Raw genomic sequence first — 17,126 nt, forward strand, 5'->3', positions numbered from 1 at the left:
TCGGGGTTGGGAGGCTGGCGAAAGATGCTGAGGATTGGGGTGAACAGTGAGGACAAGGTGAATCCGCCCATAGCTAGACGCTTGCTGTTGGTCACAGTTGAGTAGAGAGGCTGTGGCAAAGAAGGAGGAGCTGGAACGAGTACGGAATGAGAATACTTGGCCTACTGGTGTCACAAATGGTCTAGGCATGCCACTCTTGTACCACACGACGACTCAACGCCTGAGCAGCCTTAGAAAGCTGTATGTGTAACCATGCCAGACAAGTGGCTGCTGACTACAGCTTGATTAGCTGAATCAAGGTAGATGATAGGATGATCGGTCTTCAGCTGCTCAAGCGAGGTGAGATTCGGGGGCTGGTCTGAGCGTCCGATATGGCACCGGACGGCCGACCTCTCTCAAACCATCCTCTTTCGGCCTTGATTCTGACAGCAGTGTCTGCCTTTGCCATGATATCGGCAATTCAATTGAAGAAACGGAGAGTGGATACATCGCTCGATCAGATCCGTGTGGACTGCATGTGTACAACCAGCAATAACGATCGCTTTGTTGGTCAGACCATCCACGACTAGCATGTGCTCGTACCATGGGCCCATGTACACCGATATGCAAGCCTGCCGCCGTCAGCTCTGCAACAATGTTATATATCAGCCTCACCATGCCTGAGAGGCGGCAGCCACTGGCAGAGAATCAGTAGACAAGGCTGATGTGTGCGACATGCATGAGTACATCGGGATCAGCTGAGGAGCTGTAAGCAAGGGCTTTATCTCGACTAGGAACTGGTAAATATGGTCTCAACATCTACCATCTCTCTTACTCCCACCACATTTCTGTCTATCAACCCCAATCAGCATCAACATGGTAGACCAAGCCGACCCCATAAGCAACGAATCCTGGTCCTTCGAACTCTCCCTCGCCGAGAACCTCGTTGTCAGCTTCTTCAAGCTCGTGAACAAATATATCCCCTGGCACAAACTCCCCACCCTCCTGGCAACCTTCAACCTCCTCGCCTTCCGCTTCGAACTCCGCGCCAAGAACCTCTACGATGGCTACGCCACCAAGGAGCCGCAAGCAAGCCTCGAAACCGACCCCTTGCTAGACAAGCGTTTCCTAGGAACCCGGAACTCAGATGGCGAGTTCAACAGCCTCGAGATGCCTAAGATGGGGTGTGCGGGTATGAGGTTTGGCCGGAATGTGCCTCGGAAGTGTGCCAAGAAGCCTACGGAGGAAGAGATGATGACGCCCAATCCGAGGTTGATTAGCGATACGTTCATGAAGAGGACGGAGGAGGGTTTCAAGCCGGCTACGACGTTGAATTTGTTGGCAGCGGCTTGGATTCAGTTCCAAGTCCATGATTGGTTCTTCCATGAGCAGGTATGTCCACAAGTCCTGATGTGGGCGTGTATAAGTATTATGTGGCTGACTTGTGGTTCCGAAGCAAACGGGAGATAATTACCACATCCCTCTCCCACCCAAAGACGACTGGCCGAGCAAAGATGGAACGATGGCATTGCCCAAATCAGTCCCAGATGCCGTTCTTGATCCTTCAGACAAGGCATGCCCGGGCTACAAAAACGCCAACACGCCATGGTGGGACGCCTCGCAACTCTATGGCAATTCAGAAGACCAGACGAAGTCACTACGGACGAAGCATCCCGACGGTAAGCTCATGTTAGAGGACGATAACAAGGAGGCTTTTCTGCCGCGGGACGAAAAGACAGGACTACCTGTGACGGGGTTCAACAACAACTGGTACTTATCTCTCTACCCCTCTGTGCCTGTTCCTCAGAGCTGACGAGACAAAAACCAGGTGGATCGGCCTAGAACTCCTCCACACCCTCTTCGCGCTCGAACACAACGCCGTCTGCACCACCCTCCGCACCGCAAACCCAACCTGGACTGGCGACCAAATCTTCGACAAAGCCCGTCTCGTAATCTCCGCCCTCATGGCCAAAATCCACACCGTAGAATGGACGCCCGCTATCCTCGCCCACCCCGCCCTACAAATCGCAATGGATACCAACTGGTGGGGTCTCGTAGGCGAAACGCTGCACAAACTCGCCGGTAAGATCCCAGGAGGCGAAGTTCTAGGCGGGATCCCTGGATCAGGTGTCGACCAAGATGGGGTTCCTTACTCCCTGACCGAGGAGTTTGTGAGTGTTTACCGCATGCACACACTCATACCAGACAACATCGCCTTCTTCTCCGCCACTTCCGGTGACCACGAACGCACCACCCCAATCCAAGATGTAGTCTTCGGCAAAGCCCGCGATCCCCTCGACACGGGCGTGAGTTTCGCAGATGCATTCTATTCCTTCGGCATCAACTACCCGGGCGCTATCACACATAACAATTACAGCTCCTTCCTACGCGGGCCAATGGATCCGGGGGATGGTGTACCAAGGGACATGGCTACGGTGGATATCCTTCGGGATCGCGAGAGAGGGATCCCACGGTACTGTGAGATGAGGAGACTTCTGCATATGACGGCGCCGAAGTCCTTCCTCGAACTCACAGGCGGCACGGGCAAAGCCGGCGATGCGGCGACGGCACTCGCGCAGAAGCTTGAAAGCGTGTACGAGGATATCGAAAAAGTAGACTTACTGATCGGAAGCCACTGTGAGCCGCTACCAAAGGGCTTCGGGTTCAGCGATACGGTGCGTTAATCCCTTCCTTTTCATGACTCGCACTCCATGAATCATCATTGCTCTCAATTCAGATCTCACTGACCGTCCAACAGGCCTTCCGCGTCTTCATCCTCATGGCCTCCCGCCGTCTAAAATCCGACCGCTTCATCGCTGGCCAATGGGACGTCGAAACCTACACCCCCGAGGGTCTACATTGGGTACAATACACCACGATGAAAGATGTTTTGATTCGGTAAGTGAATGTCAAGGTCCGAACCCAACCTAACCATCGTTCCAAGCCCCAAATTCCCGTGAGGCCCTCATGGTGCGAGTGCGATTTTCCGGGGACTGACGCATAGTCGCATAGACATTTCCCCGAACTCACCGACACGCTCAAACACAGCAAGAATGCTTTCGCGCCGTGGACGCAGATGGAAGCGAGTAAGACTTACAAGGGCAGGGAGACGAATGCACCCAAGATGGCGAGTTAAGGTAACTTTCTTCATGGTACTGTCAGCAATTCCCCGGATGTGTTGTTCATTGAATATAGGCGACGGATTCGATGGTAAGGTAGTATTCAGATCCAGAATCCCAGACCATTCACTACGACATCGAAATTAGGGGTCGTCCTTGCTTCTTCATCAGTCTGCGTTGCGGTTGGGTCAATAAGGGCGCCAAGTCTGGAACTTTGTGATGTCTTGGGGGTGCATTGAGCCCTTAGTCGTGGTCTGCGAGACTCAGCCACTTTCAACGAGGAGAGAAGTCGATGCGCCAAGAGCAGGTGGTTATGAAGAGTAGATTGTGCGTGCAATCATTACAATGGCAGATCTTTCATACTGCCTACCATCGTGTCCAGATGTGTTGCCTTCATCAGCAACGACATAGGCAGAAAAGTCAAGACAAGTACAGGAGAAGTAGAGTTGTGCGACAGTATCTTACGACGGGCTATATAGTCACACCCTGCGAAGCTATTACACTAAGCATGGCGAAAGCACGAGCACAGGGCTTTCCCCTTTGACATACATACGATGCATGCAAGGTATCTTTCCCTCATAAAGCGCCCGTACCCTCTGAGTATGACCTCCGCCTTAAAACACTGTCGTAGTAAAGATTGATGCCTTGCTGTCTGCGAACAAGCGAGAGACTGTCTACCAGTTCGTCTCGGGAGCAGCAGGCTGAGCACCAGGCTGCTCGCTCCAGCCCTGGTTACCCGTCTCCACCGGCGCGGAAGCAGCAGCCCAATCAGCACCCTCGGCATCCCATGTGCTAGCCGCCTGACCACCGGCGGTATTCGTACCAGCGGTGAAAGCACCGGCACCGGCACCCGAGACCTCCCACTCGTTGTTGAAGCCGGACTCGACTGCGCCCGGGCCAGCCTCGTCCACACCGGGGACCTTCTCTTCCGGCTGGTCGGAAGCATCCTTGTTCTCCTCCGCCTCGGGGTCGCGGTAAAAGTACAGATCCGTCATGACATCCCACTCGGCTTCGCGGGAAGCGAGGGTGCCACGAAGACGCAGGACCTCACGGGCCAACATCCACCAGATCAGACCGATGGCGTGACGACCCTTGTTGTTGGTCGGGATGGCCACATCCACGTACTCGGTCGGGGAGTCGGTGTCGCAGAGGGCGATGACGGGGATGTTGACGTACGAGGCCTCCTTGATGGCTTGGGCGTCGGTGCGCGGGTCGGTGACGACGATGATGCGGGGTTCCTTGAAGGAGCGGGTGATGTAGTTGGTGAAGTTACCGGGGGTGAAGCGACCGGCGATGGCCGAGGCACCGGTGTGGGCGGCGAACTTGAGCACGGCGCGTTGGCCGTAGGGGCGGGCGGAGATGACGGCGATGTCGGCGGGGTTGTCGATGGTGACGAGGATGCGGGCGGCGAGGACGATCTTCTCCCTGTTTCAGAAAATTAGCGAGGAGGAAGGTGCGACGGGGTTGAGGAGAGGAGGGGGAGCCATACCAAGTCTTGCCAATGTTCAGGACGTTGATGCCATCCGGGCGTGTCTTCCACAGATATGGCTCCATGTGCACCTGCAAGTTCTTGCTGCCGATGTGGCATTGGGCGGAGAGAAGCATCTCGATGTCTTGCGACGTGGCATTGAACGCGGGGGGAAGGTTCTTGGCGGCCATCTTTGCGGTGTTTGTTGGCAGTGTCGAGAAAGGATTATTATTGAGGGTGTTTCGCGAAAGGGAAGACTAGATTTCGTGTGTAGCTCAGTAGTGCGGGTGAAATTCGTGAAATTCGTGAAGCGTCAAGCGTGCGCCGGCTCTTCCCCTGCTTATCTTATCTTCAGCCTCATGTCCAGCATAGAACTAAGCCATTCCTGTTCAGACCAGCGGCCGCGGGAGTGAATGTCGTGAACATGCGAGTGGAAGTGCAGTGTAGAAGTGTATCATCACCACAATGCCGCCACGACTACCAGTCCCCCAATGCCTTCGGGCTGATGCGAGTATGCATATCTAATCCCTGTATAATACATGTAATAAATGTATACTAATCTTATACAGCGTCCTACACATGCATCTACACCCGCAGCTTCACCTCCTCCGTCCCATCCTCAGTCTCCGCCTCCGCGCAAGCCTCGAAAGCGGCCCAGCATCGCCGAACACATGACCCCTACGCCATTGCCCAAGCGAAAGCGCGAAAAGCTGCAAACCTCAGCCGGCGGACAGTATTAAAGGAGGAGAGGGCAGCCAGTCTTGGCAACGCTGTGCTGGGCATCGAGACCCCCTTCCTCCGCTCCTTCGACACCGCCACTAGATCTACCGCGTCAGAAGATCAACCTCGCCACACCGCACCTACAGACTCCACCCAACGCCGCAACTTCTTCCTCACCCAGCAAGAAATCGACGCCGAAATCAAACACAGCGAGAAACTCTTCACCCTCCACCCCGACGACCCCCGCGACTACGATAACGATTACACCACCGAATCCCAGCAGCAGCAACAACGCGAAGAAGACCAAGCCACCGCCTCCGAAGCCCTCAAACGCATCTCGAGCCTCACCCTCGGCAGCTCAGAAGACAGGAGAAGAGTGAACATCCAACGCTGCATCTCCACCTTCGGCCGCCACGCCACCGACAACCACCTCACCAGCGTCTCCCGTCCCGACGCTCCCATCGCGAAAGTCGAGGAGGAGAAAGCCGATCAAGGGTGGGTGATCCCGCGTGTAGGGCCGGATACGGGGAGTAGTGAAGTTCAAATCGCTATTCTCACCGCCAAGATCCGCACATTGTCCGAGTTCTTGCAAGGGAGGGGCAGGATGGACAAGGTGAATAAGAGGAATTTGAGATTACTGGTGCATAGACGGCAGAAGTTGTTGAGGTATTTGCAGAGGAGTGATAAGGGGGGGTCGAGGTGGCAGCATTGTATTGAGATGTTGGGGCTGACGGAGGGGACTTGGAAGGGGGAGATTAGTTTGTAAGAAATTTCCTGGCATTGATATTTCTTGCATTGCGGAGGGCATGTGTGGTGTGTATCTTGCCCGAAACCTTTCAAGCCAATGTTGCTGCGTGTGCTGGGCCTGTCGGCTATGGTATGAACGTTTGAAATTACAAGATTATGACAAGGGGTCGCACCTGCCATTATCGATATCTCTCCAGGCGTCGCGCTTGCCGTTCCCAACAGAGTGCGATGATGTCGGTACACCACTACTCTGCTCTGATCATTTCAGCATAACACTCAGGATCGACCTTGCCAATCTAGCACTACTGCCCACCACCACCATTTCCACCCCCTCATCGAAACGCCACAAATTCCTACCCGGTGAACAAGGCGAGAAGTGTACAAAATGACCCTCAAAGACTTCTTCCACCTCTCCGAATCCGACTTCGCAGACCGCATCTCCAGGCTTCCCGATGAGAAACTACTGAAAGACGACATCCACAACGTCCGCGCCACGCACTCGGGAGCTATAGGAGCTACACTAGGTGCCATCGAAGCCCCCGCCACCGCCGGTCTGAGTCTAGTCGGAAGCGCCATCGGGCTGCGGAGACGGAAGGTGGCGAAGAGGAGGTTAGAGATGATTCATGCTGAGCTCGAATCGCGCGGTCTACCCAGCCATCGGCAAACGAAACGGGATTTTTTGATTCCACTCGCTATATCGGGGGCTACGATGGGGATCGGAGGCCCGGCTGTTGAGGGGCTGATGGGCGCGATTCCGGTGCAGAGTGTCCTGGATGCGGGGATCGATGCGGGGACTACTGCTGCGAGTATGGTTGTTGGGGAGGTGGCGGGCAAGTTGACGGCGGAGGTTGGGGGGGAGAATGTGGTGGATAGGAGTCTGCCGGGGACGGGGCGAAAGGGCGTTTGGAGGAGGGCTTTGGGGATTTCGAGGTCGATCGAGGGGTTTGGTGGGGCGGTGGAGAATGGGGGAGAGGGGGACAGGGTTGAGTCGCCTGTTTTGGCTGTTTCGGCGCCGGGGTCGCCGGTGTATGAGATGGAGGGTCCGCCGATGTTGCCGCCTAGACCACTGCTTCTAAATACTGGGGCGGATGTGGTTGGTACAGTGCCTGAGATTGTGGTTACGGCGCCGAAGCCTGACGACGCTGAGCAAGCGGCTTCGTGCAGTCGGAAGATCTTGCGAATGCCGGTTACGCAGTGATGGAGACGCTGTTTACTCGGCTACACATCTGGAATGAAGTGTTGACAGGCCACCACAATCACTCAATTCTCTCCTTCGCAACACATGGTCGATGGACATGCTGTCGTGCCAATAGACACGAATGTGATCTGGACTGCACGTCCGTAGATTCGCTCGTCCTTCTACATCTGGCATGGCATGGTTTGCGGAAAGCCTCACAAGGCAGAAGTGCTCGACACTGTTCAGGCCAGAGCCCGGGCGGTTGGGGGGACTCCGCGACCAGATCTCGACAAGACCAGTGAGAAGGGGCGAATGTGAGCAATCTTAAAAGGCTTCAACCTGCAGGCAGCGCCGAGGACTTCGACACCAGACATGAAGGTGGTTTGAAGGACAGATGTCGAAGTTCTTTAGAGCAATCTTGTATCAGCCTGGCCAGATATGGTATCGAACGGCTTGACAGATCACTACTATTGCCCAAATCGGTTCAGCAGTATCCAGCCGTTTGTCCCTTTCGATCAGTTCTGCTTCCTTCCCATTAGAAGACATGATAGAAAGATTAATAATCACATCGGCACTGCCACCATCAAGCTCTCCGCCGGACAATGAAGCGTGCTTGACCCTATGCCATGCGAGTCATAGTTCGACGGGGTCATCAATGTGGATGCACTGTAAGCCTTCGCCTGCCAGGGGAGGAGTGTCCAAGAGCAGTCGAAGCACGACTGGGTCGATATCGATCATGCAGCATATAACGTAGGCGAATGTGTGTGTAAGAGGACTTCACGCTATCACATCTCGTACTCCTTCTCGCACTTAAGAGGCCCGCATCGGTGTCTAAACCTCCCTCCATGACCATGCAGATCTCGCAGCTATTCCCCACGGCTTTGCTAGGCCTCGCATCACAAAGTCCATTGACGTTCGCCTCTGAAGCTACCAAGTCAGAAGTCACCTCCTTCAAGCAGACCGGCTTGCGACATTCGTATGGCGGCAATGCCATCTGCACGACTGGCGATGCCACTGTCACCGTCAACGCCACCGATCTGGTCTTCTCAGGCTCGACAACAGCCTCCCAATACGAAATCTCGGGCATCTTGCGAGAAGCACTACAGATCAACTCTACGTGGACTGCGGATCACACCAACGGCACCGCCGCAGTGACAGGTCCGTTCAAGATAGCTGTCCAGCTCTGCCTGCCTACCAAGAGCACCTCTGAGGTAAAGACGGTCCAAGCCCTCACACACGGTCTTGGTCTCGATCATACGTACTGAGATGTTGCGCAGAACTACAGCTATGTGAATGCTGCTGCCGAAGCCTGCCATGCCACTCTCATGTATGATAGACTCGGTCTCGGCGGATCGGACCTTCCTGATCCGAGTATCGTACAATCGTTTGTGCATGTTGAGGTTCTTGCTGCGCTAGTTGGTGCATTGAAGACGGACATGTACGGATCGCACCACTTTAGCAAGGTTGCTTGCGTTGGGTAAGTATCAGGCTGAGATGAAATCAGTAATCAATCATCTGATCACAGTGCTACAGACACTCCCACGGCTCCTTCATACAGATCGGTCACGACGTAAAGTACCCTAACGTCGGCGACGCTGCGATCCTCACAGGATTCGGCTCAGACCTCACACATGTGGCTCAGAGCGTATTGGCCGGCGACGCCACAGTAGCAAGAGATGTGGATCCTGCAAGGTTCGGCGATCTTCCCGATGGCTATTTGACGAACCCCAATGCAGCGTCGCTGATGGTACATTACCGCTATCCATACTACGACACCAGATGTAAGTTCTAGACAGTGCCCACTCTCCCATCTGAGGCTACCTACTGACCGAGTTCCAGTATTCGAGCAGCAACTTCCCATAGCAGGTTCCACCTTCTCACTCGCCGACGTAATCACTTCAGGCCTTGTCCTTGCGTCTGCCAAGGGCCACACGAAACCCGTGCAAGTCGTGCTCGGACAGTATGACTTTACTTTCTGCTCGGGAGACTGCTCGAGGACTGCAGATCCTACGATAGGTGCCGTAAAGACATTTTATCCTGACGCTGAAGTTGGAGAGGGTTATATCGTCCCGACCAGCGGGCATTGTATCAATAACCATTATGCTTCTGGAGAGGCTTTCGCGCACATGCTTGGGCTCTTGAAGGAGCAGGGGTTGTGAATTCCGTGTTGGAGATGAGCGGGTAGTAGAGCAGCGCTGGTCTACTGAGAAGGGCGACAACGTAGCGGTTGCGTAGCCCTGCATGCATAAATTGACTTCCGGATATTACTGGGAAGAATGTATTGTAATGGAAGGTGTAGTTATTCCTCGTTCCTCGTATGCAGTGGAACTTCGTGCTTGAAACGCCGCAACCCGCCAACTTTTTACGACTTCGCCTTGCGCCTGGATGCCTTCTTCCACGGTGCTGCACTTCTGGTCGTCCACATACCAACACGGGCCTGACCTTCATGGCCTGTTGCTACACTCATCCCATTCAGGCAGGTCCGATCAATGCCAAGTAGACCAATTGGGGTACCTGTCTTGGCCTCATCTTGGCCTGCAGGAACCTCACCACCGTCGATCCAATCCGCATCAGCATAATCAGCACGCTTCCCACAGGTCGAAGAACATGCTCTCAGGATGCAAGGAACCATTGGAGGCTGAACCAAAAGTTATACACGGCCACGAGGATATGCTCGATGCACGATGATCAGGCCAAGCAGTGACAGACCGAAAAGCTCACCAGGCTGCAAGAGAAGCAATAATGTCTTGCGACGCTATAAGTGTAATCTGAAGGTAGGGTTGGGCCTCGCGACTCAGCACGAGGTAGGTATCGCAGCTCTTTTGTGACTATGCTATCTTCTCTCCTCACCGTGGCCGCTTTGGCCGTCTCAGCCTCTGCCAGCTGGGAAGGCAATCTCAACTACCGCAGTCCATCCCTCCACCACAACGCCCTCGGTCTCGATGTCCCGAAGATCCACAAGCGAACGTCCCTCGAGGCCCGCCAAGCTGTCAACTTCACGGACAGCCAGCTCAACTTCACTCATGGAGTAGCTTCAGGCGACCCGTACTCCTACTCTGTGATACTATGGACCCGTCTCGCCCCAAGCCTCGCCAGCGACCGCTCGAATGTCACAGTCAGCGGTTACGTCCCATTGTACAGCCACGAGACGGAAGAGTACATTCGTGCCTCCAAGCACCGGGTCTGCCTTAACTGGGCCATTGCGAGCGACAAGAATGTCACCAAGATCGTGAGCAAGGGCACGGCATATACAACCTCGGACATCGACTTCACGGTCAAGGTCGAAGCGGGCGGTCTTCGCCCATTGACTACATACTACTACCAGTTCACGCAATGCGGAACGTCCAATAAGTCTCCCATCGGCCGCACGAAGAGTGCACCACACCCAGATGATGATGTATCCAAGATCGGACTCGCCGTGTACTCTTGCTCCAACTACCCGAACGGCTACTTCAATGCGTATGGCAACCCTGCCCGCAAGGACAGTGTAGACTTTGTTCTCCATCTTGGTGATTACATCTACGAGTCTTCGACCGGCGTGCTCGGCCGGGACCCCAGAGCTACCAATCCCAGCCGTGCTCTCACGACGCTTTATGACTACCGTACGCTCACCAAAATGACCACGCTTGGATTCTCCACTGACAGTCATCCGACACAGGCACTCGTATCGCCCAGTACCGAACAGATCTCGACCTGCTTCTCTCCCACCAACAGTTCGCTTGGATCCCTGTCTGGGATGTAAGTGTGCCACGTACCTTCGAGACATCAACCGACTGCTGACATGTCTACTCAGGACCATGAGCAAGCCAACAATGGCTACAGAGATGGCTTTAGCGCCATGAACAACACTGAAGACTCCTTCCTGCACTTCGGTGGCGTTTCCGTTGATCAGAGGAAGATGAACGCTGTCCGAGCTTACTTCGAATGGATGCCTCTGCGACAAGTCTCCATGGACGACAACCTCCGAATCTGGAGGTGAGTGGTACAAAATCTTTACTATATGGGCGGGTCGGTCACTAACTCGCCATGACAGGGACTTCAAGATGGGCAAGCTGTTCGACCTGATCATGCTCGATACTCGCAACTACGACCGCTCAATCACTGACCTCAGTACGCGCACTTTAACCCTACCTTGTCGAATCTTGCTAACGCACTAACAGCCTGGAACACCGACTACCTCTACGAAATCCGCAACGACGCCAGCCGCTCGCTCATGGGCTCTCAGCAAGAGAATTGGTTCTATCGTCAACTGATCGACTCCCAAGACCGCGGCGCCGCCTGGCGTATCATCGGCAACCAGATCGTCTTCTCCCGCGTCAACATCTCGTCCTGGTTCGGCACCTTTGAGAACCCATACAACGAAGACCAGTGGGATGGCTACCAAGCCAATCGAAACCGCACTTTCCACGCCATGTACGAGCATGGCATCAACAACAATGTCATGTTGGCTGGTGACTCCCATGCCAACTGGGTCAGCGATTTGGTATGGCTTGAGGAGCACAAATACAACCCCAAGACCGGCGAAGGCGCAGTAGGTGTCGAATTCGCCGGCACGGCTGTCACCTCCTCGGGCTTCGGTGGCACTATCAAGAGCGCCAACAACCAGTCCTCCCTGCTGGTCCGTGACAATTCGGAGCTCCAGTGGAATGAGGGATACTACCGTGGTTACTTCGAGCTGCAAATCACCAAGAACCGGGTGGACGCAGAGTACTTCGGTCTCCCGACCGTCGCCACCCGCAATCCTCTTGAGATCAGTCTGGCGAACTTTAGTGTTGCGGCTGGCGCTAACAAGCTCACGCGACCTGTCGCTGGGAACACAGTGGAATCGGGTTTCTTGCAGAATGGACAGGTCAAGATGACGAATCTGACTCATAATACTGCGAATAACACTTGGGCGGTTAGGAATGACTTCAATCAGATGTTCATCTCCTATCCCAAGAGCACTTAGATGCTATTCATATTAGGCACTGGACAGCATGTGATCATGACGGCAGGAATCACGTAGATTGTGTACACATTGCAGATATGATACTCTATGCATTTTGCTCCACCTCTACTTGGCTACCATCGTGGGCTCGCAAGCGAGGAGCATCCCCGCGTTGAGCACACCACATGGTCTTACTCTGTCCACCGCAAGGCTCGGAACCGCGGGTGAGTAACATGGAGCTTGGCGAAGTATCGCTTGCTCGTGTCTTGACAGAGACGAACATCGTGTTAGCCCGAATCCTGCAGGCTTCGATGCTTCAGCTCATTGTATCTCCGTCGAACATCTTATGAGGGCCTTGCCCGGAGGTTCGATATGAAGACCTCCCGGATCCAGCCATTTAACAAGTGAAGAGACCGGGAGTACCATCGGAGATTTACTCTACTCGTCCGCAAGATAGTTGTAGAAGCAACCTAGATCAGGCGATGATTACCCACGTTGCCACACCCATCAGAAGCCACAAAGTTTTCTGCAGCGAGAGTGTGGTTGCCGCCGAGACCGTCTTCGAAGATGAGCTGGATGGATTTGCCGCACTACTTGTCGCCGCTGCGGACGCCGCAGCAGCAGAAGCAGAAGCCGCCGCTTCAGCCACGAAATCCTCCTTCGGACACAACGCTTGCGTAGCATTATATATAGCCTCGTACCACTGCCGCGCCATCAACTGATACCCGAGATCAGTCGGATGCGTACCATCCTCCGCCATCTGATCCAGAGGGACCACATCGTACATCTCCACTAATCGTGCATGTTGGCCCTTGCCAGCCGCAACTTCCACTACAGGACGTAGAGCTGAATTGACATCGCGTATGCATTGGTCTTGCGTAGGGTTCGTGCTGGGTATCAGAGTAGAAGGAAGCACAAGCGCACCAGGCGCTCTGGCGCTGATACTGTCGAGGAGGTAGCTATACCGCGTTGCAGCACCCGTCCCATTCTCGCCTTGAACCCACCAGCAGTCGTTAGTACCCACATTAATGAGAATGACATTAGGTGCCATGTCATACACGCCAGAATGATAAGTCAAATTGTTGAGTTCGGAAATCTTCACGCCTGGATAGGCCTCGTGGTGGTTATCGGTCATGTTGCCGGACCACTGGGTGCCGACCATCGTTGTTTGAGTGCCGTTGGCTCGAAGGAGATCTTGAAGGCCGAGGCGGAAGCCGTTGGCGTCTGCGGAGAGGAGGCCGTAGGCTATTGAGGCGCCCATGGTCACGATACTGAAGCTGAGACCGCTTGAAGAGGAGTTCTGTAAGGAGATGCCCGCATTGGGAATTGTATTGCACCAGGCCATGTTTTGTGTGTGGACTGCTTGTACGGCTGGTGGCGTTTTAGTAGAGTCATGTGCATCCTAACAGATTCGTCGTGCTTACAGAAGGACAAGATTAGCAGCTGTGCCAAACATAGCCATCCTGAGATCCTGCTCATCATGTCGTGTTTCTTTCTTGGAGTACTACACTACTAGCGATCAAAAGTCCCCCGGGTCGAAGAACATACAAAGATCGATTTAAAAGATGTCGATGAATCGCCAAGCAGGCGCCACAACGGCTGCAGGCACGCTTTGACGCTCTGTGAGACGATGCGGCGAAGTCCCAAGATATTGCAAATTGCGTTATTGGAGATCCAAGGAATCCTTTGAGTGGATGCCTTGATTCACGTGCCGTCCATGTGCAGGCTCCTGTTCACCCACACCATTCGATATGGTGGCAATCGTAGATATGTGGCGAACACCACGAGAGGTTAACAGGATCTTCCGGCTGGTGTCGACTGCCGAGCATCAAGAGGAGCGTTCATAGATCGTAGCCAACTTACCCACTGGCGGATGGAGGATTGGCATATCGTCCAGGGGCGCAAAGGCGTGATGATGGCAGCGACACGGACGGCGACGACGCGTTCGCTTATCGTCTATCGCTGATGGTGGTCTATGCTCAAGCTCACGCGACCAGATCCACCTTCCCAAGTGGGAAGGTATATTGACATTGATGGCCACGAGCAGGGTACTACATCACAAGTGCCCGGTCATCTTCGCTCTCTCACCGTTCTGTCTCCTCTCGGTATCCTCCCCAATCAAACATACGCCATGGGTAATACAGAGAGCACGCTTGTACTCCCATCGCCGGCACAGCAGCCGATGACTCGTCGACAACCACAACAGCAGCGACATCGATCGTTCACTCCCACCCAAAGTTTGGACGAAAAGTTCGACGCCGTCCGTATCGCTCACACCTCACCAACAGCCGCCGGCTCCGTTCTGGCCCATAATGCCGCCAATGTCAGCGCAGCCAAAACAGAACAATACGTCCACGAACTTCTCAAAGACCCCAAGAACCGTCTTGGTCTCTCCGCCCTCAGCACTGCGAACCCTTCCGCTGTCCTTGAGATACCCTCCGCAATCCTCAAAGACACTCAATACTTCAACATAACCATTCCACACGAGGGAAGTCCAGTAACGAACCAGCGCTCCAGTGGCCGATGCTGGATCTTTGCCGCTACGAATGTCTTTCGCATCGCCATCCAGAAGAAGTATGACATCCAGGCCTTCGAACTCAGCCAAGCATATCTGTTTTTCTGGGACAAGGTCGAGAAGGCAAATTATTTCCTTGAATCCATACTCTCAACAGCAGAAAAGGAAGCAGTAGATGGCCGGCTCGTATCAGCGCTAATGGCGAGTCCCGTAGGCGACGGAGGACAATGGGATATGATTGTAAATCTCGTGAGCAAATATGGCATAGTACCGCAGACAGTGTACCCAGATAGTTGGAACGCCATGAATAGCTCGACCATGGATCGATTGGTGACGACGAAGTTACGGGAGGACGGACTGAAGCTACGGAAGATGAAGAAGGGAGGAGCGAGTGTGGCACAGATAGCAGATGCGAAGGAGGTTATGATGCAGGACGTTGTGCGAATCTTGACATTGTGTCTTGGTCCACCCCCTTGCAAAGATGAGAAGTTCACCTGGGTAAGTGCCTTCCAGCGAATTCGCCCGGAAAGGGTTGCACTTACAATGAAACAGGAATACTACGACTCCAAGCACAAATATCACAAAACATCCCTCACACCACTCGACTTTGCTGCTTCGGCAGACGTGAAGAAGTTCATCTCGCTAGTCAACGACCCACGAAATGAGTATAATCGTCTCTTGACCGTCGATCATTTAGGCAACGTCTGGGATGGACGACCAATCACCTATATCAACGTCGATAAGATTGTGCTGAAGGAAGCTTGCGTAGCGATGTTGAAGAAAGGCCTTCCCATCTTCTTCGGCTCGGACGTAGGAAAGCAATCTGATTCCTCCAAAGGGATCATGGATACTGATCTCGTGGACTACGAGCTAGGCTTCAACATCAAGCTGGGTATGTCAAAAGCTGAACGCTTGTTGACAGGTGAGAGCCAAATGACGCACGCTATGGTTCTTACCGCTGTCCATATCGACAGCGAGGGCAAGCCTGTCAGGTGGCGAGTCGAGAACAGTTGGAGTGAAAGTGCTGGGACGGATGGGTATTTTGTTATGAGTGATCGGTGGATGGATGAGTTCTGCTATCAGGCTGTCGTTGATCCTGAGGTTGTGGCTAAGGATGTCAGAGATGTACTAAAGCAGGAGGCGAAGGTGTTACCACTATGGGATCCTATGGGTGCGTTGGCGTAGGTATTGAGCGGATGCTACGAGTATGCAATACCTGTATCACGATTTTGACGGCCGGTAATGAGAAGCTGTTGACTTCGGCAGACGGGAACAGTTTCTTGTGGCGTTTGATGTGCAGCTAAAACGACCATTGGAGCTCCCATTCGCCAGTCCCAGGATACGCGTCCAACAGCCTAAATCCCTGCCGTTCGGAGCGTAGAGCCTGACAGGCATATCTGGGAAGTACCACCTCGTGGGAGGCAGCTCCAGCATTCACGGTCACAGTATAGGAGTGAATTGCGCAGTTGATTACCTGATCTCAGGGGTGCGTGCTCGGCTTCTGCTCGAAGGCTGAAAGCACGCAAGACCGGAAATGTGGAACTGCCACGGAAGCGGTATGTCGCTCATTCGTCTTCGCGAAGTGTTCGGCCACTCATTACTGCAGTCATGACATTTGACGGAATCATGGTTTGTACTGCCATGTCCATTCGCTGTCATTAGAAGTATTGTCTACGAAGACGATTACGTCAACTTGGCTGATGTGGGCAACCATCTGGTCAAACTCTCGCCAGACCTTCATCCAAGGAATTATGGCTTTCACCGTCTTCAAGACTTCGCAGTGGCATCAGGAGTTATGGAGGTGAAGATGAAGAGCCGATTGAAGGGGCCACCGATTGCGTTGATTTGTTCGCAGGAGTAAAATATAGGGAGTATGTAGGATTGCGGATTGTTGGTGAACCCTGTGATGAGGCGCATGCAACCGGTCTGGTTGCGCTACCAAAGGGACTCGCCTATCTGCCATTCTGCCTAATCATGGCCGTCTTATGATGCTCACGGTAGAGTCCTCATGCCTCCTTCGTGCTTGCCTTGACCAGCCGAAACCCGGGCAGTGCAATCAGGTGAGAACGTACTCGTCTCGCACATGCTCACCAACGTCCTGGAGATCTGGCGCCCAGCCTTACCTCACCTGGCCAAGACTCGCCAGGAGGCTTAACCGCGCCTTTGTGATGGTACGACAAAAGATGATCTTGAGACAAAAGCTTGAAAGCGTGATGGCAGCATCAGCAAGCATACGCGAGAGGCACCAAGAAATGGACACGACCGGGCGCTGGTCAGCATGAGCGTTCCATCAGGCCTGTACAAAAGTAACTGTCCGCCGTATCAATGTATCGGAACCATGCCGATGTACAGCTTGTTCGGCAACCTCATGCACTTCCACGAATATATCCTACCCCATATCGTCAGCTCAGCAAGACCTCGGGCAGGTGGGCACGAAAGGCTGTTCGAAAGACTCAGGACTAGCGCCACCCCGC

The 17,126-nt window shown here is 53.9% G+C and overlaps 8 protein-coding genes across 8 annotated transcripts; 6 read left to right on the plus strand and 2 right to left on the minus strand.

Moving 5' to 3' along the window:
- Positions 1-855: 855 nt before the first annotated feature.
- Positions 856-3,115, plus strand: LTS14_007473 (uncharacterized protein; the record flags this gene model as incomplete). Its single annotated transcript, XM_064840165.1, has 5 exons — positions 856-1,371; positions 1,436-1,749; positions 1,808-2,654; positions 2,738-2,877; positions 2,992-3,115. The coding sequence occupies 5 exons, from the start codon at positions 856-858 to the stop codon at positions 3,113-3,115; spliced, it is 1,941 nt and encodes a 646-aa protein (XP_064692045.1).
- Positions 3,116-3,772: 657 nt separating this feature from the next.
- On the minus strand, positions 3,773-4,757 carry RPS0 (structural constituent of ribosome; the record flags this gene model as incomplete). The annotated part of the gene is made up of 2 exons (XM_064840166.1): positions 3,773-4,523; positions 4,588-4,757. The coding sequence occupies 2 exons, from the start codon at positions 4,755-4,757 to the stop codon at positions 3,773-3,775; spliced, it is 921 nt and encodes a 306-aa protein (XP_064692046.1).
- Positions 4,758-5,031: 274 nt separating this feature from the next.
- LTS14_007475 (uncharacterized protein) lies at positions 5,032-6,052 on the plus strand (the record flags this gene model as incomplete). The annotated part of the gene is made up of 2 exons (XM_064840167.1): positions 5,032-5,077; positions 5,136-6,052. 2 exons carry the CDS (start codon positions 5,032-5,034, stop codon positions 6,050-6,052), a joined length of 963 nt encoding a protein of 320 aa, XP_064692047.1.
- Positions 6,053-6,418: 366 nt separating this feature from the next.
- Positions 6,419-7,231, plus strand: LTS14_007476 (uncharacterized protein; the record flags this gene model as incomplete). Its single annotated transcript, XM_064840168.1, has 1 exon — positions 6,419-7,231. The coding sequence occupies one exon, from the start codon at positions 6,419-6,421 to the stop codon at positions 7,229-7,231; it is 813 nt and encodes a 270-aa protein (XP_064692048.1).
- Positions 7,232-8,055: 824 nt separating this feature from the next.
- LTS14_007477 (uncharacterized protein) lies at positions 8,056-9,369 on the plus strand (the record flags this gene model as incomplete). Its single annotated transcript, XM_064840169.1, has 4 exons — positions 8,056-8,421; positions 8,488-8,687; positions 8,744-8,991; positions 9,050-9,369. The coding sequence occupies 4 exons, from the start codon at positions 8,056-8,058 to the stop codon at positions 9,367-9,369; spliced, it is 1,134 nt and encodes a 377-aa protein (XP_064692049.1).
- A 671-nt stretch (positions 9,370-10,040) lies between these two features.
- On the plus strand, positions 10,041-12,158 carry LTS14_007478 (uncharacterized protein; the record flags this gene model as incomplete). Its single annotated transcript, XM_064840170.1, has 5 exons — positions 10,041-10,812; positions 10,869-10,948; positions 11,004-11,185; positions 11,244-11,320; positions 11,371-12,158. 5 exons carry the CDS (start codon positions 10,041-10,043, stop codon positions 12,156-12,158), a joined length of 1,899 nt encoding a protein of 632 aa, XP_064692050.1.
- A 454-nt stretch (positions 12,159-12,612) lies between these two features.
- LTS14_007479 (uncharacterized protein) lies at positions 12,613-13,482 on the minus strand (the record flags this gene model as incomplete). Its single annotated transcript, XM_064840171.1, has 1 exon — positions 12,613-13,482. The coding sequence occupies one exon, from the start codon at positions 13,480-13,482 to the stop codon at positions 12,613-12,615; it is 870 nt and encodes a 289-aa protein (XP_064692051.1).
- Positions 13,483-14,268: 786 nt separating this feature from the next.
- On the plus strand, positions 14,269-15,837 carry LAP3 (bleomycin hydrolase; the record flags this gene model as incomplete). Its single annotated transcript, XM_064840172.1, has 2 exons — positions 14,269-15,150; positions 15,205-15,837. 2 exons carry the CDS (start codon positions 14,269-14,271, stop codon positions 15,835-15,837), a joined length of 1,515 nt encoding a protein of 504 aa, XP_064692052.1.
- Positions 15,838-17,126: the final 1,289 nt, after the last annotated feature.

The sequence above is a fragment of the Recurvomyces mirabilis genome (genome assembly GCF_035927965.1).
Source record: "Recurvomyces mirabilis strain CCFEE 5264 chromosome Unknown scaffold_21, whole genome shotgun sequence".
In the NCBI taxonomy this organism is placed as follows: Eukaryota; Fungi; Ascomycota; class Dothideomycetes; order Mycosphaerellales; family Teratosphaeriaceae; genus Recurvomyces; species Recurvomyces mirabilis.